This window comes from Diplotaxodon limnothrissa, linkage group LG4, assembly GCF_057381915.1.
Source record: "Diplotaxodon limnothrissa isolate DT_005_m linkage group LG4, D_limnothrissa_male_GT1.1, whole genome shotgun sequence".
Lineage (NCBI taxonomy): Eukaryota > Metazoa > Chordata > Actinopteri > Cichliformes > Cichlidae > Diplotaxodon > Diplotaxodon limnothrissa.
This window is the reverse complement of record NC_140599.1, coordinates 9,774,276-9,795,954: the sequence shown is the minus strand read 5'-3', so window position 1 is coordinate 9,795,954 and position 21,679 is coordinate 9,774,276. Positions and strand designations below refer to the sequence as shown.

At 40.9% G+C, this 21,679-nt stretch overlaps 2 protein-coding genes across 3 annotated transcripts; one reads left to right on the top strand and one right to left on the bottom strand.

Moving 5' to 3' along the window:
• The first annotated feature begins 1,490 nt into the window (after positions 1-1,490).
• LOC146633271 (uncharacterized) lies at positions 1,491-12,145 on the top strand. Its single transcript, XM_085352103.1, has 14 exons — positions 1,491-1,998; positions 2,344-2,499; positions 2,688-2,806; positions 4,342-4,513; positions 4,625-4,743; positions 4,896-6,555; positions 6,820-6,930; positions 7,177-7,352; positions 7,567-7,658; positions 8,893-9,026; positions 9,138-9,318; positions 10,058-10,187; positions 10,323-10,383; positions 12,126-12,145. The coding sequence occupies exons 1-14, from the start codon at positions 1,491-1,493 to the stop codon at positions 12,143-12,145; spliced, it is 3,639 nt and encodes a 1,212-aa protein (XP_085208229.1).
• Positions 12,146-12,881: 736 nt separating this feature from the next.
• Positions 12,882-20,250, bottom strand: cd9r (CD9 molecule related). 2 transcript variants are annotated; one of them, XM_085352102.1, is made up of 9 exons: positions 20,173-20,250; positions 19,805-19,916; positions 17,837-17,942; positions 17,636-17,733; positions 15,354-15,428; positions 15,159-15,260; positions 14,802-14,897; positions 14,606-14,689; positions 12,882-13,531 (listed from the first exon to the last, which is right to left on the bottom strand). In XM_085352102.1, the coding sequence occupies exons 2-9, from the start codon at positions 19,868-19,870 to the stop codon at positions 13,442-13,444; spliced, it is 717 nt and encodes a 238-aa protein (XP_085208228.1). In that variant the 5' UTR covers positions 19,871-19,916; positions 20,173-20,250; the 3' UTR covers positions 12,882-13,441. The 2 variants fall into 2 exon arrangements, with proteins under 2 accessions (XP_085208228.1, XP_085208226.1); XM_085352100.1 differs by having other exon boundaries at positions 13,466-14,347.
• Between the last annotated feature and the right edge of the window lie 1,429 nt (positions 20,251-21,679).

Genomic DNA, 21,679 nt, shown 5'->3' with positions numbered 1-21,679 from the left:
GGTGTCACCCCTGCGTTTATGCCTCCCACACAAAGCCCTGCGATCTCAATGAAAGCCAGACATGCACACTGTACTCATGCTCTGACTCTAAAGAAAACAACTCGTGCCTGTAGCTAGGCAACTCCAAATATGAGTCATCCCACTGCCGCGCCCATCAACTGATCAACACCCCCCCACCGCCGCCGCCACCACACACACACACACACACACACACACACACACACACACACACACACACACACACACACACACACACACACACACACACACACAGAGCTCTGGGTCCTCTTTAAGAAGCGTAGCTGTTAACATTATCTCTGCAGTCTCTTCTAAACTTCATGGTAGCTGCGGAAACACAGCACTGATGATAATGCTGTAAGGACGCAGCCCCTCTCTGGCGTCAGTTGATCTGAACCACAATCTGATGGCATGACTGATATCAGCTCCACACTCACTGCCTGTCGAATGGAGTTGGTGGCAAACTATCGCTGACCGTCTTTCTCAGTTGATCGGTTCAGTTTTTCTCTGCTGACAAAGCCATTAAACAGTCTTTTCCAAGAGCAGGTCTCTCCAAAGGGAGTTTATCAGCAAGTTATTAAAAATGAACGCAGTTTGGAAAAAAAAATGCAAAATGCAAATGAATGAAAGGAAGTGGAGTCATTGCAAGTAAAAGCAGGAGTTATGTGGGGAAATATTCTTCCAGTGTGAGTTACTTTTAGCCTCTGACTAATTTTTCTGTCAGCAGATAAAAATAAATGACTTACAAAAAAAGAGGGCAGGGGTCAAATGATCTGAATTTCAGGGATGAAATGGCATCTATCAGAAAGACAGAGCCACATGTGTAGCTGAGCAAATGCATGTCCAGAAAAAAATCAGCTACTCAACTGTATTAGAAGATGAAACATACACAGTTAGCCAGACTTACAGATTAGTAAGTCTACATGATTTCAGTAGGGTTCATAAAATAATGCTTTTCAAATCTTCGGTGACTTTGTGCAATGCAGTGCTGCCCTCTAGTGGACAGAGACGTAAATACACATTTAAGATTCGTGACAGTCAAAACTAGGATCGCTGAAGCGACACAATGCTATTTTAATTTTGGCAATAAGACCCAGATTATTCCGAGACATCACTCACAATCATGTCTATACACAGTGTGTGACCAAATCAGTAAAAAAAACAACCCTCAAGACAAACACGAAATATCTTGTGTGTGTTAAGGAAAGTATATAAATAAGACTAACTAGTAGTATGCTAAATTGATAATATCCCACACGCTATATAACTAGACGGAAAAGGTATTAGATTAGCAGCTGGATGCTAACAGCGCCAACATAAACACTTGGGACAGTAACGGGTAAGAGCGCGTGCCTCTTTGCCAATTAAGGCTAATTAAGTGACCAGGTGCGTTGACAGGAAGTCTACAAAAACACTGCCGCCCTTCATTCCGTCCCAGTGTTTTGGTGCAAAGACAAAAACGCGTATTGGCAATGCATTTCAAACATAAAGGATACTTCGGTGTTGTGCTTATTTACACCATCACAACAATCGCTTTGCCTCTAGTAAGCCGGTGTGAGCCTACTGCGTCCTCCTTCCAATCGAATTCTCCTCCTGATGACAGCAAAGGTCATTTAACTACGGAAAGCAGCAGCAGTCATTCCTCCGGCCCTGACGTCGGAGAGCGGTTGGACCTCGGCTCAAGGCGCGCAGAAGACCTCCTAAACTCTGACGACCTCCACAGCAGGAAAGAGAAACCCAGCAGCAGCCCCGAAGAAAAGCCCGAGAAGAGACTAAGACCCAAAATGGCGTCTTCTTCGGGTCCTACAGGTGTCAGTGACCGTCACAACCCCAGGCAAGCCGAGGACGAGCCGGTTTATTCATATGGAGACTGCAGAGAGGGGAAAATTAAGCACGTAGTTTACGGCAAGTTTGTCATCGCTGGCCAGCTGGAGCCAAACGTCCCAACTCTCGACTACCAATCAGAGTCCTCTGCTTCAGGTAAGCCACTGTCCTGAACTCACCTGACCCCAGGCTCCTCCTCACTGTGCTTGCGTTTTACTTTGCTACTTTAATACTCCCCTAACGAAACCAGTTTGATAATTTTAGTCATTTTTATAAAGTAGTTGGTACATTTTAATCCCTCATGATGATTAGAAACTATTCTACCACTAAAACGAATCTTTTCACTATAAGAGGCATTTTGTGTCCAGTTTTCTTATCCATTAGTTTGCTACATGAAACTCCCAATTTCCCCCTCTTTCACTCACGCACACACACTTTACATTCTGTATAATCCTCACACTAACACCATATTCTCAGAGGTGGTTTGTTTTTGTTTACCAGTCCGGTCTCTGGGAAGCCAGACAAGGCTCAGGGGTCACCGGGTCAGCAGCACAGTGGAGAGCTGGCAGAGGCTGCTCCCTGTGGTGGAGTGTGAGGAGGACGGCATGACCCTCACTGTCAGGAGGAGACGAGCTGCACAGCTCTTGCTGGACCGAGGTGATGCTACACCTTCTGCATGTCTATGCGCTCCAGTAGCCTGGATTTTATACTTGCACTATATTGCAGTGTTTCTTTTTTTTTTCTTCTTTTTTTTTCTTCTTTTTTTTAAGGTTTCTCTTGGGAAACCCAAACAGTTTCTTAATATTAGTAAAATTAAGATTTTGTGTCGTCTATTTGTGTCCCAGCGAATGAATCATCGGTGCCTCTGTCCCAGCTACCACCACAGTGTGGTTATACTCTTCAGACCACATGGAGAGACCTCCGTTTGATGGTTCCATATTACGCTTGTCATGTCATTCAAAAGGTGCGTGTGTCTGTGTGCTACACTTAGATTTTAATTTTTTACGTTTCTTAAAAAAAAATTTGAAACAGTTTTTGTAACTTTGCCTTCAGACGCCACCACAGTAAATTAAGTTACACGATCTAGATGTGATGTCTGTGTTGTGCACTGTGAGCTGTCCAATCAGTTTAGCAGTATAACTCGAAAATTACACAGAAAGTGATTTAAACAGAGTACATATTCTGTTATTAAAATATGTGAAATTTAAATGATCGTTTACATTTTCTTTATGAAACTCTATAACTTTCACGCATCTAAGCAAAATACCTCCAGTTTTGGAATGTTGATAGGAAAATCAGAATAAGTACGACTAACAAACGTACTAAACAGACATTCACTTAAATACAACATCTGTTTCTCATGAAAATCATATCTTTATAACTCCTTTTTGAACTTCTTTGTTCTGGCATTGCTTCAACTCTGCATTCAAACTCTTCCACAGTTTTGCTGCATGCACAGTGGTACACGCATCCAGATTTGAAAAAAAACAAAACATTTAAATTAATATTTGCTCTTCTCAAAAGAAGCTGTAAATATTTCCTGGTAGTTGGATTTTTTTTATTTTTTTTCTGTCTGAACAAAATTTGTGCCACATTATCTCCACCGTGTTTGACAGATGATGTGGCGTGCTTCAGATCACAAGCCATTTTTCCTCTTCCCATCATTCTGGTACGAGTTCTTGGTTTGATGGGTCTAAAGGTTGTTTTTTGCATAACTGTGCAGGCTCTTTAGATGTCTTATGACAAAGCCTAATGTGGCCATGTTGTTGTGTTTGTATTACTAGGTTTTGTCTTGTCATAAACTCTTTTCTTTGTTTTAGACTTTGACAATGACCCGTCTGCTTCCTCCAGAGTGTTCTTGAGTTGCTTAGATGTTGTGCAGTTGGTTTTCTTAACCATGGAAATAATTCTGTCATCATGCACTTTAGTTGTCTTCTGTGGTCTTCCAGGCCCGTTGTTGCAGCTGAGCCAGTCAATGCAGTCATTCTTTTTAACACTGCACCAGATTATTGATTTTTCCACTTGTAAAGTTTCTGCTGTCCCCAAGTCTAAGCAGTTTATGTGGAACCTCTGAAAAATGTTGGACTGTGTATAAAAATGACTGTTATTCCTAAGGAGTTAATGCAATTTTTTAGTAAAGTTTACACTTCAATCACATGTTTTTTTTTTTTTTTTTTTTTTCCCCTTTTAAAGCCAGAGAGGCAAAACAGCCAAAACTACAAAAAATAATGTAGTGTGTTTGTTTATGGCTGCATTGATACAGTTTTAAGTGTCAAATTATATGAAAAATGTCCAAAACTGAGCTAATTGTTGTTATTTAGAAAAAAAACTGAGTTTTTTGTAAAACCTTCCTCCTTTTGACTGATCAGATGAGTTGTACATTCACGTTAAATAATCTTTGAATCTGGCAAATGTTTCTTTTAAAATCCTGAGCATGTATGGTCTAAGGTGGGGTGTTTTTAGCCAAGGGTGGTATAAATGCTCTCTGCTTTTATTCAGGATGGCAGTTATGTGCTGCCCCTGCTATGGAGGGGAACCCCGGTCAAGATGTCCTGTCCAGTCTCTCAGATCAGCCCTCACACTGTGGGGCTATCCTCCCTCTGCTGCTCTTCACATGGGATGACTGTCAAAGTACATGAATCGACTCCTTTGGAGAAGCAGAGAGTAAATGGTAGGCTCCCCTTTCTTTCTATTGGCATCAAACTTAATTTAGATAATAGTTTAGCCTTTTGCCCTCATATGTTGAATCAAATATGAACTTTTATTTCTCTTCTGTCTGCAGTGAGAGGAGATTGGACCCCTCTAGCTCTGTTGGCTGAGCAGTGTGGCTACACTTTGGCTAAGCAAGATGCAGATACTGTAATTGCTGCTCCGTTTATTACATGTGGCATCACAGAAAAGGTGAACTTCAGAGCATACTATACACAAGACAGACTAGACAAGACTCTTTAGCCCATCTGGTTCTCCAGCATAATCATCGTATCTGATGATTACTACATGTGCATATTGTCATTTCCTGTGGTCTTTTAATGTTTTTGTTTTTCCTCCTCCAGGATGGAGAATATATACTTCCTCTCCAGATAGGCAAGGAAATCTTCACACTTGCCTGCCCTATGTCTTCTCCTGAAGAGCTCTCCGTTAACACTCAGCCTCTGGTCAACAGCCCAGCTCATCTAACCAGGGGGGCAGAAGAACCTATGTTAGGGGCTCAGGAGCCTTTTCCATGGGCCCCTCCTTTCTACCTGGCTCCACCGTACTATCCTCACCCTACATATCACCATAATTATGCCAGTCCTAAAGTACATGCTTCATATGATTCTCCTACTCCAGCATCTTTGACTCCTGAGCCGACTTCTAGCTCTCAGCTTCACCCTCCTGTTGATTTCCAGCCAGATTATCAACCCTACTACGTCTACCAGATGCCTTTCTGGGAGCCGTATGACAGTCCTCCGTCACTCGTTGAAGAAATGGAAGATTTACGTCGGGAGAACCCAGAAAGAAGAAAAAATCAAGAAACTCCTTTTTTGGCGTTCTCTGAGAAGCACAGTGTCACACCTACAGGCTTTCCAGCTCAGCTCGAAGCGCCGCATTTCCAGCCTCTGAGACACGATTTCAATCCATACTACCACTACTACCATCACCCCAAAATCCCCCTTTCTGGCAAACCTCAAAACCCTGATTCAGGTCTGGATGTTTCTCACGAAATCTCTTCAGCTCACTTGCGTAAACATGAATTTTCAGCTTTGGCCCCCAATGTTGAACAGTCTAAGAGCATCAGGAAAGTCACCTCGGACCAGTTCCCTCCACCTGTGTCAGAGACTACCTTTTATCCCTACGCCCAACCGGAAAATGCTAAATTGGTTGACAAAACCCTTGAAACTCATGCTCCTCACCTTCTAAACCCATATCTTTACTACTATTACTTTCCACATATTTCAAGGGTTGAGGCTGAAAGACTGGTTCCATCACATCCCGACATGCCTGGAGAAACAAACTTGTCGAATTCCTCACCACTTCCTCCTTCACAAATTCTTCCAGTAAATGAGCACAACATGAATGCCTACATAAAAGCACACAAGAACTTTGAAAAATATAGCACAGAGCAGATCAAACATCCTAATTTGTCTGCTAAAGTACATTTGGAGCACAATGATGCAAGTCGCTCTGCATCGGTGTCTCCTGCAGTGCTGCCTCCAGTCTCACAAGGTCCCCATCATAGACTTGAGCCTCAACAACGCCCTCCTCACACTCAATCATTCGTCAATCAACTAAATCCTTACCAGTACTACTACCACCCTTATTATCATTACTCTCAGATGTATTACAGACCTGGAAACCAAGTTTCTCCAGCTTCACCCCATCTTCTTCAAGCACCTTCTGCTCCGGCTCAACATCTGACTCCACCTGCACAATCAGTGTATGGTTTTCATAACTGGATGCATAGTCCTTTCTATTATCTATACTACCCATCTAAAGTGCCCGAAGGCAACGAGCTCCATCCTACAGGCAGCATAAACTCTGAAAACAAATCTGCTAAATCTCAGCTTCCCTCAGACTTTGACTATGGCATGATGGCAGGATATTTTAACATCCCTCTGCCACTGCACAATCCTTTCCATAGTTTATATTCACATTATATTACTCAGCAGCACCATAATGAGCAATCTGAGAAACCTGATGAAGATGCGAAAGAGAATCTAGACAAAGTGAGAGGTAAATGATCACATTTAAGGGTTTATCAAGCTTGAATGCCTTGCAGTTTAAATGTTTGGTCTTACAGTTTTAGTTTGACTGCACTGAAATGTTGTGCTTAAACAGAAAACCAGTGTTTTGACTTCAGATCACCACCACAAGGGGGCAGGAAACCCTCGGCCTAATGTTGTGGCTGTAATTACACACCTGTATTGCATATTTTCCATCTCATGCTGCTGAGTCATCCATAAGAAGTTCTCCTTGTTTTGTTTGCTTTCCTCTCAGATTACCTCGAGGCCCACACGTACACGCCCTCCGCCTCACCCTGCGGCCTTGGATCTGTGTCAGATACTGATTGCAGTAACTCTTTAGGCTGCTGTTCAAACACTGTGAAGGGTAAGTCTCACACAATACAAAGCTTGTAAACACTTGTCTAAAAGGATGACGACTGTAAAGGGGGAAAGCAAATGACTAATGCAACGACTCTCAGGCTTGAAGCCTTAAATAAGTATTTGATCCCCAAGCAAAACATGACTTGGTGCTTGGTGGTGAGATCCTTGTTTGCAAGCACAGCGGCACAATGTTTCTTGTAGTTAGCAGGGGATCCAATAATTATTTCCCACTCTGTATGTGTGTCGGCAGGCTGTACAGTGGGACAGTACTGCGTCTTTGCGGTGCCTGACTCTGTAGTACAGCCCACAGTTGCCCCTCCGGCTCATTCCCCTGAGGACATTAATGCTTCCTGCACGCTGCAGAGGTTGACCCCTGATCTTGACATCTACATTGTACCTCTGGATGGCTGCGGAGTAAACAAACATGTAAGGCACATTCCTATGTTATCACATCATGTAGACCCCCCCACCCCCCCAAAAAGAAGGAAAAATGGACAAACACACGCCACTGTTGCAGAATAAATTAAAACTTTTTATATATATATATATATATATATATATATATATATATATATATATATATATATATATATATATATATATATATATATAAAAAAATAAAATTTTTTTTTTTTGATAGATGCTTGGCGAGACGGTGGTTCATCTTTTGGAAGTTCGAGGTTTACATCCTTACCAAAACGGCAATTCTGCACATGAAAGTTCTCCTTTAAGGTATGTCACTGCTGTTTACAGGAAACTTGCTTTTGTAACAATTGCCAGCAGCCTTGTAGTACTTAGCTTTAAGCATTCAGCTGTAGCAGGAAAGATTGTTTTCTCTTAAATATTCGCCGTTTCTGCAAAATCCTTCTGTGGTTTATACTCCCGTTTGTCTGAAGGTTGTCAGACTTCTGATTTGACCTCAACATGACCCTGCTTGTGTGCTTGGACAAGGATACAATATTTAAACTGTTTGAATAGTAACTTGAAATACCTTGATAATGCTATGCTGGATTCTATCTGGACTTTGACTTTCATGAGCTACAATTATCGAAATGAATCAAGTTTTTCCTACTTGTACGAAAGTTTACCTTTTTTGTTTGGGAAATATTTTTTACTTTTTGGTGATTTATAACAGGAAGTGAGGAAAAGCAAAGTCATTGTTCTGTGGTTTGTCAACAGTTTGAGCAAATGTGCTCAATCTTAACCAGTGTTTTGTGGGGAAATTAAAAAAAAAAAAAAAAAAAAAGTACTTGCTATTTGTCCACAGGTGTCCAACATGGAGGCAAAGTGTTTTCAGCTTTAATCCATGTCCACCATTTTTGATGCCATGACAATCGTCCAATCTTTAAACTGTTCACTTTCAGCTGACAGATGGAGGGTGCTGATTCCAACACATTGATATTTTTTTTTAACTATATTTCCTTTAATGACAAATTGCAACATGAAAGAGAAGTACCTCGTTTTATATCATTTCTCATCCCTATTTAAAACTCTCAGCTGTCGATTGGTTCAATAGGAAGTGAAAGATGAAAATGACTTAGTCTCAGCTGCTCAGAAAAGATGCCTCCCCCAGCTGTTATGACACTCATCAAAATCTCATAAATATTAGATCTTCACAACTGAATTATGTACCTGGCCCACTGCACAGTGGCCATTCTGTATTTTCTCTGTGGTGGTAAATGTTTTTCCACGGCTTCTGTATTTACATAGTCACTTGCTTCTTGTGTGGCGCACAGTTTGACACCAAACCAGCTGCCTTTAGGTAAATAAGATACCAGGATCTTGTAAAAGGCTTTCTAATCTCACAAGTGCACCATCAAGGCTTCATCCTCAGCTTGTTCTTGTTTCCATTATGTTCTCTTTCATTTTGTTTTTGTTCTTTAAGCAGTGCTTTGATCAACAGCTGCTTTTCAAATGTGTATTGTTTCAAAAAAATTCGTATGCGTCAGTCTCCTTCCCTCCACAGGTTTATGGTGGGATGTAGTTCCTCAGCAGATTCTCCAGGTGAAGTGAAGTTTCATGTGATGGATGAACAGCCTCCTCTTCCTCTCTCACAGCCAACACCAGCCGCTGTCACTGTGCAACTGAGAATTGCCGAAGGTAATTTTTCTTTAACATCTGTGTTCTGTTCAAGCACCAGATCATAGCGTGGAGCCAGTAGGCAGAGTATTCTTAAACACTTTATTAAAGCGTTTTTCTTTTTCCCTGCAGATGAGTCTTTCACCAGCTACCACCCTGAAGCTCACCTCCCTCTCAGCCTCTTGCAGGGCAGAACAGTTTATGTGGAGGTTAGCCTGAAGGACCCCTCAGAGTCCACACTTGTGCTGCTGGTTCACTCCTGCCTGGCTTACACTGACGCTCCATATCCCAGTGGGATTCTTGTTTATGATGGGTATGTTTATACAAGGAGGAAAATGACGTCCTCACAGATGGTCTTGTTGTTCATATTGCTGGCTGCCCCAGTAACCATTTAACATGATCAGTGGTTTAGTGTGCTCGGGGATATGGACACACTGCATGAAACTGTAGTTGTATTAGTAAGTACTAATTTTCTAGTTAATTGCAAAACAGTTTCTCTGTGGTTGTTCATGTTAAAGGACACGTGTTTAACAGTATAAACGGCCATTTTAATTGTAAATTTGATAGCTGTGCCAGCAATTTAAGAAATGCCATTGACTTTGCAAAGCTTGCTAATCAATTAGTGCACTAATAGATGCCAGTCATGCCTCTGCAAGTAGATGAGTATGAGGTTAAAACCTGTTCCTGAAAGCTGCGTGAAACCCGCAAAATATGCAAAGAAAAAACAAAACAAAAATCTTAACCATCTTGGAGGAAATGATTGGTGGATTTTTACTAAAGCCTCGTGTCACAAATTCCACTTTCCACAATTCAAACTCAGTCAGGTGGGCATTACTTAGTAACACAGTGTGTGGATGTTTGTACTGCTTTGATTTTAAAGCCGCCATGATCTTTTTAATGAAGATTTGCGTTGTCTTGCCAAAATTACTGCTGACTCTGTGTGAAGGCAACCTTGCAGCCACAAATCTCCAACATTAAAGAAGGGGGCTTCTTTAATGCCAGTTGTTGGTCAGTCTTTGGTTGTAAAGGCATGTCACTGTTATGTCGTTCAGCTGCAGCAGCCTGGGGGTTTTGCAGATGCTTCCGACCTCAGACTTGCAGGTCCGGAAGATCGCAATTTACAGCTTCCTCTCTCTTCCACCACACATGACTAAAGGGGGCTCCCTCCGAGAAGACCCAGAGGTATTTCACACCTAAGATGTACACAAGTAAACAGCTGTTTGTGTATAAGTTACATTCATGTTCAGGCCCAGTGCAGATAAGTGAACTTGGGTAGTAATGCTATTGTTTTTGGTTTTTCTTTCCCTCCTCACTCAGATCCACTTCTTGTGCCTGACAGAATTGTGCTCTGATGACTGCACCCTAAGATGCCTCAAAGGTAAGACCATAAAGAGAAATGAAACACTGGGCAGCTTGTTCATTTAAAAGTATAAAAATACTTGTTCCAATTTTGAAAAGTTTTGATTCCTGACTGAAAATTGTTTTAATTTAAACACTCGTTAATAAAATCTGATATCTGCAGACTTCTAGATAAACAAGGTTTTCTAACTTTTCATTCTATACGTCACCCAAGTAGACGATGAAGCGATAAGGATTCAGTGGTTGAAAATTTGCTAACAAATGTGCAGGAAAACCTCAGAACATGATGACGCAAGTTGACATTTACGTTGTGTAATGTGGTAATAGTCAAAAACAGAGGGGCCAGGTGAGACTTAGCTCATCGCATCTAAATAAACGCCTTCTTTGGAAAGAATGATGAACTTGAAGCAAAGAACGAGCTCTAAAGAATCACTTGTTCAGTGTGGTGGAGGCCGTGTTGTAGCATGACTGTGTATATGTAGCGCTAAAGGAACTCGACGTTCCATTGAGATTCAGTCTAATGCTCAACCTGAACGGCACTTCTTAAACTACAAAGGCCAAGGCACCGCTGGGTACTGATGGGCGATAACTAAACACGTGAACCCGGTAAATAAAAGAATGTGCCTAAACGGGGAAGTTGGTCTCAACACTTTTCACTACCTGAGGCAGAAAGTTTCAAAAACAAACAGGACCTGAAAGCATCTGAAGCCAAATGTAAAAATTCTTAAGTTTTTTTGGTTTTTTTTTTGTCAGTTTCCTTGAGCTTCAGCAGTCGTTGACGCCAGAGGGTTTACAGCCGATTACTGATGTTGCCTAAGTTTGTGTATCAAATCATTTTTCACTCTGTGAAAACATAACAAAGTGGGGGGGAAATGGCAGAAATCTGTCATTTTTAATGGTAAATGGCCTGTATTTATATAGCGCTTTACTAGTCCCTAAGGACCCCAAAGCACTTTACACATCCAGTCATCCACCCATTCACACACCCATTCACGCACTGGTGATGGCAAGCTACATTGTAGCCACAGCCACCCTGGGGCGCACTGACAGAGGCGAGGCTGCCGGACACTGGCGCCACCGGGCCCTCTGACCACCACCAGTAGGCAACTTCCGATTACAAGGCGAACTCCAAACTCTTGAGCCACGATCGCCCCATTTTAAATGTAATATTTTTCTCAAACCCTTAGTTAATATCCAAAAAAACTAAGAGGATGGGAAATGCTTTCAGATTCTAGTCTGCTGAAATCACAATGATGCAGACTTGCACATTATGTACTTCCTGTTCTAACACATTGCAAAGTTTTCTGTTTGATCCGTGAGGGGTTTGTGACCTTGCTGCCATTGTTGTTGCAAACCACATGCAGTAACAATACCCAGATGGGTCGTTGCGCTGGTTATTTGGTGGTTAAACGAGCCAAAAGTACAATTCTGAGACATTACACCAAAGCCAGAAGCCTTACCAGTTTGTTTTTTTTTGGTTTTTTTTTTTTTTAAATATAAAAGAGGTTAAATACAAAAAGTGGAGGGTGGCATGATTTCCTGCTCCGCTGTCATTCTGCGATAAACTTAAAGTTGTAAAGCATGGTGTGATCAGTAATGTAGCTACATAAATTATCCTTGGAGCTCATATTACTGGAGTTTCCATTCACAGAAACCACCTGGTCAGGTTTCACACAGCTACCCAGTGTTCCTAATAAAGTGCTCAGTGTTTCTCATTTATTACGTGAAATGACTACATTAACATTTTTTTTTCCTCCACAGGTCCAAACACTGGTGTGTAAGCAACGAAATAAAGAGTATTACACAAGTGCAACTTGATTTTTGTCGCTTAATGGAAACGAGTGTCTCTGGAGGTTTTGCTTCTATAACTAAATAGTACAAATAAGTAGTACAGGGCAAGAAAACAAGTGACAGACAACTGGAGGCATTTAGCCTTTGAAATTTATTTATTTATTTTTATCAGCAAGACGGTTAACATTGTGTCATTTTAAAAAAAAAAAAAAAAAAAAAAATGTTAACAAGCAAAATACAAAGGAATGAAATGTGAGCTTATTTTTTTTTCCCTTTTCTCAGGATGAAAGCTTTTAAGCTTTTACAGAAACAAGTCTTCTGAAGCATTGAGTCTGGAACGTTTAAACAGTTTGACCTAAAACTGAACCTCTCGGGTACCTGGCTGTCTTTTTTGCTGTTCTTGTTTTTTGACCTGCTCTTTGGCCCTCTGCAACCTCTACCAGAAATCTAAAAGGAATGCACTTCTTAACAATACTCTAGTATACAGCCACTAAAAAGTAATGTGAAATTGAAGCTCACATTAGAGCGATGACACCCACCATGCTACACCTTGCTGTAATTGGACCTCTACTATAACAAAGATGATACACTGACTCCCTTTTAACAGTCATGACTCACCATATCCAGTGACTTTTACTGTGTGCAACAGACACAAACTATTAGTTTTAGGGTCACATGAAGGGGGAACGATTCTCAAAATTAATAATAATAATGAAAATGTGGAGATTTTGTCTTTTTTTTTTTTTATTCTATAGACTGCCTCATTGAGTTAAGCTGATGAAACTTGTGTTTTTTTTGGTACAACATCTGTACTGCATAAGTGTGACCATAAATGTCCTTGCATCGGTCCATCTCAAGCTATTTCATTTTAACCAGATGCATCTTTCTGCACCTTCAGCGTCCGTATGCTCATGGCCACGTTGTTTCTCTTCCCCCTTTAACGTGGCCCTAATACTCATTCATAAATAAACAGCGTAACTTTTCAGGAGAAAAAATGTTTTAAAAAAAATAAAATTCATGTTTTACCAGCTGAATTTGTTAATGTGTTCTCATGGCTGGGTTTGGCCACAATAATCTAGAGGCCTGTCAGGTTAGTGCACATGTTACAGGATTTATTAAGCTAAATGTCTAAAAAAACAAAAAAAAACACCTTTTAATCAAAATATGGTTCTGAAGTAATGTAATCATAGCTAAAGGAAAATATGTAAACACTGATGTGCTGCTTGTATGTAAAGCAGTGGCCTTTGACAGGAGGTGGTTAAGGGTGTAAAACCCTAATCCGCCTCTTAGTACACATTTGAGTAGTACACTGTCCTCTCCTGATGGGCATTCTTGAGCTGGTTCAGGAGAACTATGGCGCAGACCATGGCCACCATCTGTTGTGCAGACAAAGGAGGAGGGCAAGTAAAGAGCAGGGATGGGATAAAGAGCTATGCAATGACCAACCCACTACATCATCCCGAGAACTGAACCAGCAACAGGTGAAAGAGTGTGAAGGAGGCTAGACCTTCCAGCCACAGCAATCAGATAGCACGCAGCTACAGAAGTGTTTGAGAAAGTGTGAGAGAGAAGTCGAAACAAACAGGACAAATCCAACCCTGTTGATATACTGGCCGTGTGTGTTTAAAGGCACTAAAGTAAAGATTGAAGAGTTGACTAGTGGTGGCGGGAATATTCAGAGCGCCAGAGGGTTTCTTATACTGTTTTGCCAGCAAATGTCAATCCTTCTGCAGATGAAGCAACTTTGGTGATTTTAAAAATGTGAAAACTCATTTGCTAAATGCTGTGATCTGCTGTCAAACCTGTCAACTGTAAGCTGAGTCGTGTGTGTGTGTGTGTGTTAGGTTGGATTTCTCCTATAACTGCTAATGATAAAAATTTGAGACAATGCTGAGAGCAGCAGATAGAGTATGTGTAATTCACACTAAAGCAATGTGGAGTAAAATCAAAATGGCGAGAAAAGCGCAGTGAGAATGAAGAGTGCACTAAGCATAAGCCACAGGGATGTTGGCTGCGCTGAGAGGAGTGAAAAAGACCGGCTCCTGGTCAGCATGTGTGCTGGTGACTACTTCATGCTGAGCTGGCAGAAAGTTAGCCTGAGTAGAAGTGGTCTGAGTCAGGATAATGTACTGAGGTGTTGAGGCAGAAACGATCTTTCTGCTGAGGGTAATGCTGCAAATCAGAGCAATGAACTTTGGAATGATTGGGGAAATAAAATGAGAAGAAAAAGTTCGAAAAGGGAGGGGAAAGAAGTATTTAAGAGAGAAGAGTGCAAAGTGATTAATGTATGGCCATTGACATGAACAACAATATAGAACCTTTAGTACTGTGTATAGACTAATAGTAACAGGAACAACAGACTGTGCTATCTTCTTCCCTACTATTTGTAGCATTTGCCAACTCATTTGAAGCTTTACTTGTTGCAAAGTAAACATGCATTATTTGCCTACCAGGAGCACTCCAGTTCCAACGAAGATGCCCATCATCATTGGTGCTTTACCGATAAAGACATCTGCAATGACGCCAGGACAGCTCTGCAGGAAGACCGAACAAACTGAGCATCTAGTACAGTACAGCTGAGTGAAAGAGGTAAAGCAGTGGTGGCAGGACCACTGTAAACGGCTTCATTTATTGGCACCAACTTACATCCATCTTGAGGCGTTCAAAAAACCCATCTGGTTCGGGGCAGGTCTGCTTAACGAGCTCTATTATGGAGACGCCAGTTAATCCACAGCAGTGAAGCTGCAAAGCAGGCAGATGAAGGAAGAGGTGAAGGGAGGCAAAAAACAAGTCTTAAACACTACCCTGCGCAGCCCTGTGGAGAAACTAAACACCTTTACTGCTTCCACAGGAATTGATGGAAACAGCTGACAGTGACGTCTTCTCGGTGTGTATCAGCCATATAACTTGTATGCATAAAGCAGAAAAGACTTGAGTATATAGGAAGTAAGAGTTAAAATTTAGTATTAGGTAAAAATGAAAAACAGCAGCTTATATACGTACAGTGTTGTGGATGAAGGTGAGTGTGACAGCAATTCCTGGGTCTTGATTGGCCACATAGATAGTATACAAGCTAGCATAGAACTCGGCAAACCTGAGTCCAACCTTTAACATGAGAGATCAAAACACAATCTTATGGTCAGGACATACTGGACACATTAATTGATTTTCATCCCTTTTATCAGTATTTTCTCTCACCTCATTGCTTTTAATGTTGACAAGCACTCCAACAACAACTACCAGTGTAGCCAGTATGGCCAGAAGGGCGGAGAACTGAAGGGACAGGAAGAACTCTGTTAACTTAAACACTTTTAAACACATAGGAACAGGAAGTGAAACAGCTTTTCCAGTTTTGTGTGGGTGCATCAAGAGAAGACGAGGCTTAACATTGCAGTAAATTCTAACAAGGACCTGTTTCAAGCTTGACTAAATGTTCAAATTCCCTATCCCTTCCTTGCATCTGGGATTCTTCCTGCAGGTTTGATACAGCCTGAAGATTTCAGAGCAAAACATTTAACTGGTCCTGGACATCCATTAATTTCCTTTAACTTTAACATCCTTAAAAACCAAGAGGGCTTGACCCGAGGATGTAATTTACAGTTAGGACACCGTACATTTGCACAGCAAAGGGGAAAAAAACAGCCAAGAAAACTGAGAGGTCACTGTGTGATTATTGCCAGTTGCCTGTTTCGTCAGCGTGATTACACACAAAGTTACAAAATATCCTCTGTCAAGGCCAACTGGGCAATACACTTCACACGATGCAATCAAATGTTCTGTGTATCTGAACCTGGATAAAGGTCTGAATCAAAAGGCCAAATGTTTAAGTGGTTCAAAAACCTCTGCATCATATAAGATGCTCAAAAGGTGCTTGCACACTCCTGTGTTTCAGACCTCCCAAAAGTAACTACAGCTTTCAGCAAGATGTGAAGAAACAAATTCTGCAACTTTATGTGCAAAACATCTGCATGTTGTGTTGAAGAGACATCAACTTAAGTTGAGCTCGAGCTGTGCTGTACTTTTGATGTAATACCAATCTAAACCAAAAGATGGAGCAGTGAGTCAGTGTGGTCTTTTGGGTGGTTAAAAGAAATAAACGACCAGATTCTTTTCTTTTATCCAGCTGGCCAAACTTTCTTATCCATATGTTGGCCTTCTGTCTTTAAAAGAAAGCAATTAGCTAGCTTTCTTGAAGTTCCTAACTTCGGTCATTGAGGCTAACAATTATAAACCTCTTTTAATATTTAAAGTCATGATATTCTAGTGCATGATCCAAGAATGGAATTGCACAATTCAATGCAGTTGCGCGAAGACCTTGTCTGATTGGTGGGGTTGGGACAGTTTTGCATTGCAAATCTCTAAACTTTTAGCCGTGCAGCTCCTGCAGACCAGAGACACACGCCAACCTTTCTGCACTCTATTTCTACACTGTGTTTAGACTCAGATAGGATAAAATATTTGCACTCATGCTAAAAACCTTAGTAGGCTTACTGATCTGGCAGCAATAAGGGGAATCAATGGGGAACCAACTATATAAACAGAACCAATAATGACAGTAGCATCAATAAAAACAAAGTTTTTGGTTTTTACCACAATGCTACGCTCGGCTTTTGTTTGACTTTAAACAAAGTCGGCTTTTAACACTTAGTATGCCACATGATGTTAACCTGCCTTGTATCTCATATCATCTTAGACTATTTGACTGATGGGGGGAGCAGAAGCTCTGTAAATAGCCGTCCTTCCTTCCTTCCTGTTTCATTGTGTCATCGATGAATGGAGAAGACTGAGTACTCGGAGAGCAGCTTATTAATTACTTTCCTCTGGCACTCTGACTTGTCTCTGTGGTTCCACAGAAATTATGTTGTAACAACTTGTTGAACTTGATGTACACGTTAGAATCAAGGATCTGATTTGAATAACGACTTTACACAGATTTTACCATTTGCACCAGCATGTAGGTGATGCATGTGCTCTAACATTTAAGCACCATTTCCAGCATTCACCTTAACCTCTGATGCTGGCACTGGGGTGGTTTTAAAACGTTTCACCGTCTTCCTGTTAAACACAGATAAAAGCCTGAACAGTAACGTTAAAATTTGCCATAAAGTTAATGAATAAAGGAGTCTTCCAGGAAGCAGCGGGGTATTTAAGCTTGTTCTGAACATGTCTTTGCAGGGCACTTCTTGTTCAGGGCGGTTTTTTTTATTTTATTTTATTTTATTTTTATTTAATGACTCCTAAGAAACGAGACCAAATGGGATTACTAGGGGTATACTAAACGTTACTAACACATTTTTGTTTTGGTTTCTCTGACTAAACCTAAAAAGCAACCTAAAACTTTCCCATAACAGTTAAAAGGTGTAACCACTGTGCGACACAGGGTTTTGTGTTCACAGCACAGGAAACAGCTGGTCTGACACCCATCTTTACGGAAAAGTGAGACTGTAAGCCAACATGCATTACCCATCAAAACAACTCACCACTTGCAGAGCGCATCTCTTCTCGTTGCAGGCACCGTAGTCTCCAAACATCACCACAAACAGCATCACTGCCCCGAGAGCGATCAGCACAGTCACACCTGTTAACAAAACGGAGCGGGAAAGAGGGCCGTTTCTGTCTGTTAAATATGCATCGGAGCAAAATGTACCATCGTGATTCTTCGACCTAATAAATGCACCGACCCATAACAAATGTGCTGGAGCTTAATTCCTCCACATGGAAGATCGCTCTTGTGTTGTCGCTGAACCTCAACCACAAACCAAGTCCAAGGAAGGCAAACCCCACCACCTGTCACATGAGGAAATAAAACCAGGACAAAAGTGTAATGAACAACATTCTTGGTTACTTTCACATCTGGTTACTGAAATATAGGTTTTTAGGGTCTATATTTATAAACCATGCTGTGTGACAGATGAGTGTTTTTCACACTGTGCAGAACAGCTGGCAGAGGGGACAAACAACCAAGAAATTGGCATTTCAGGCATTTAAGACAGCTTTCTTCTGATTGGCTGTCCCTCGCAAGCATAACATTTACACGGGATGTGGGCGGGACTGATGCTGTGATGACCACATTAAGGATTTTGCTCTCGTTGATGTCATACAGAACCAAGAAGAACAGTTAAAATAGAAAAGTTAAACCATTTAGTATTATAGTATAAAGTATTATTTAGTATTTTATCCAATACCATAAAGTTCTCTCACTTTGTTTTTTTGATTGTCAAGCATACCAACACTGGCACTGAAACCTGCTACAAATGTTGCAATAAGACAGAGTTTATAGAATTAAAGAAGTTGAAAATGTCGCAGTGATACCATGTTGTATCAGTCTTTTTGTCCGGCACTCAAAAGATTTTATTTTTAAATATTTACATTTATTACATATAATTTACATATCGTGTTTCATAGAAACATGTTTCAGGTCTTGTTTGGTCACAGAACGATGTGATGGCTAAATGAGGCCGACAGGATTTTACTCACAACTCTGGAAGTGGTGTCAGGAGACGAGGTGGAGGAGGGTCAGAAAGAAACAGGTGAAAGCTGAGATTGAGGACATACCAGCTTTTGAGGAGCCTTAGTGGGGACTACATGATTCAAAGTCTATTATGGACTTTGAAGTATAGTGTAAGCTAAGACTCTGACGTGGTGGCATTTGGTTTCTCAGTTGCTGCACAAAACACCGAGGTGTGAAGGGTAATCATCTATCCGCGGCAGCATTGTTCATGCTGTTTAGGAAAGTTTTCACTTCTTCTTTTCAGACGGCTTTATTCTTCTTCCACTCATCGGAGATACTGCCTTATTTTAAAGAGTCTGTACAATTTAACCTCACATTTCTGAAATCCCACTAAATAGCTAAGAACAAAAATGAAATGGTGGGTCTTAATTTGATCCCATCCCATACAACTCCTATTTTGTTATTTTTGTGACTATTAATACACACACACACACACATACATATATATATATATATATATATATATATATTTCAAAAATTAAATACTGTTGGGTTCCTATCAGCTTATAGATGTGCCAAGCACACAGTTTACACTGATGGTAAAGGTGATTCCTGAAAATGAAAGTAACCTCTCTTGGTATCCTAAGAAACGAAACCACAAGGAAACCTGGTGTTGTTCCAAAAAGTGATCGTGTGCAAAACAGTCTACGTTTCTACGTGGGTTGTTTTTTTTAATTTTGTGTAATGTCTTTGCTTATATCAGTAAACTAACTGTAGCCAATGTGATTTATGGGATTATAAATAAAATAAATGACCTGTTTTGTAAGTATCTGTAAGACTCTTTTATTGTACCCACATTGTAACCATTCCAGTCCAGACCACCTGTAATATCTTTGGAGAACTATTGTTATATTTATTGCAACTTGAAATGTGTTTTACAGATTAGAGTCCAACAGTTCATTAATAGAAGTTCAAATTGTTTGGCAAATACCAGAAACCACTTTTTGGCACAACACCCCTGTTTCATCGCAAAATTACAACTTTTAATCCTTCATGTAAAAAAACAAACGCCTTTTTTCTGCCCGTTTATCTCAAGAATTGATCACAAAACAGGCGAAAGAAAACGAAAGCCATGCTTGGCCTTTCCCTCTACCCTCCCGTAATTAACCACGCAGTATTAAAATCGAGCCGGACTTACCGCGAAGATGATGTTGAAAATGATGAGGATATATTTGCAGAACAAGCCACATCCATCCAGAGCCATGATGATGATGATCAGCGGATCGTTGAGCTGGACACACGGTGAAAGTCTGTAAAGTGCAAAAGGCAGAATTCCCTCACCACTCCGAGCAGGCCTGGCAGATTATGCGCATTTAAAAATACAATACAAACGTTTTCTGTGCTGCTGTGTTAGTTTCTACTATTTCACTCTATTTAATCCGTTAATGCGCATTAAGCAGCCAGTATTGCGTTTAAAAGGTTTAGTAGTCTTTTTGATTTCAAATAGATCACAGCGTGGCAGAAACGCTCGCTGCGAAATCATCTCCCAAACCAATCGATCAATACCTTTATCGATGTTTGTCTGCCTGATCGGTCAGCTCAGCAGGTGGGAAACGAAACAACTAAATCTTGAACGCTGCTGCGTGTGGTTTTCCAAGACTCGATCTGCGTCACGCTCCGCCTCTTCGTCCTCGCTCGGTCTTCTCATTGGGCAAACCACGTGAGTGACACATGCTTTGACCCATGAGAAGGCGCAGCAACGGATCTGTTTTAGAAGAAGAAGAAAGAAAAGGAAACTTAGGGAGAAACGAGAGTTAAAACGACAGCGATAGTGTGATTTACGCATACCAGCAAACAGACCGTGACTGTTTGCGTCATTTAAAATGTTCTAATTTTGCATAAACATAAAAAAAAACACGAAGAATAGGGATCTAAGCTTTTTTTTTTGTCTATTACAGTTATAATCTTTCTTATTTCTTTTTTTTTTTTCTTGTTTTTTTGGGTGGGGAGGAGTCCCACACAGCACACGTGTGGCTTCCGTTCTGTGCACACAGCAAAATACAAAAATAATACCAAATATCTGACAATTGTGTTCTCCAGATTTTATTGCTTTATGCCACCCGTGTCAGTTCTCAGTTATCCAGTAATAAAGATTAAAGATTAGGACAAATGTAACATATGCCAGTCTAAAGAAATCTCAACCTGCTTCATTAAAGAGGACATGAAAGACGCGAAATCGATCAATGTAGAGCAGTGTCACAAACCACGGAAGCCCCAGAAAAGTGCAATCAAACGATGAGTTTATTAACACACGCGAGAAAACATCAGCATATGTCCTCTGACCAAAATACTAGTGATGTGCGGATCGATCCTGAAATATCGATTCCTCCGATACCAATCATTTATGTTCTAGAATCGATTCTCACATTAAAATATCGATATTTTAGTAATTTAGAGTAAATTTGTAGTTTATCATTAACAGGAACACAGTGGAAAGAAACTATAACATTCGGATTGCCTACATTCAAAGGAACTACTTCCTCTTCCGCCTTTCATAGTCATGTGCGAAATACGGCTGTATAAATGTCTCGCAGCCCCTTGGCGTGCGCACTCACAACAATGGCTGAGCGTAATTGTGCGGATGTATTTTACCTCCACAAACAGCTGAGCCGTGGTTTGCAATAAATGTGGCAAAAAAAGTGAGGTGTTGTGGCCATACTTGCCAACCTTGAGACCTCAGAATTAGGGAGACATTCAAAAGGGCTGTTTGGGCGGATAAATATATTTTACAGGGTTTATTTATCGGATAAAATACGTTAAATGTCACCGTTATTATTGGCCGGCCCGGAAACAGCGGGGGTGTCCAAATTCAGAGGCTGCTTCCACCTGAGGACCGGCCTTCGCGGTCTAAAGAAAGCCGGGTAGTACGTCACGAGCTCCCTCGGTGGAGTGAAACTCTGCCGTCTGCTCCTTGCTGTCTAAAATATAACCGGACACTGACGTAAACTCTTCTGTTTAATCAGTTTTCTGTTTGACGTTTATTCAGCTGTGTGAAAACCCCGGAGGAACCCTC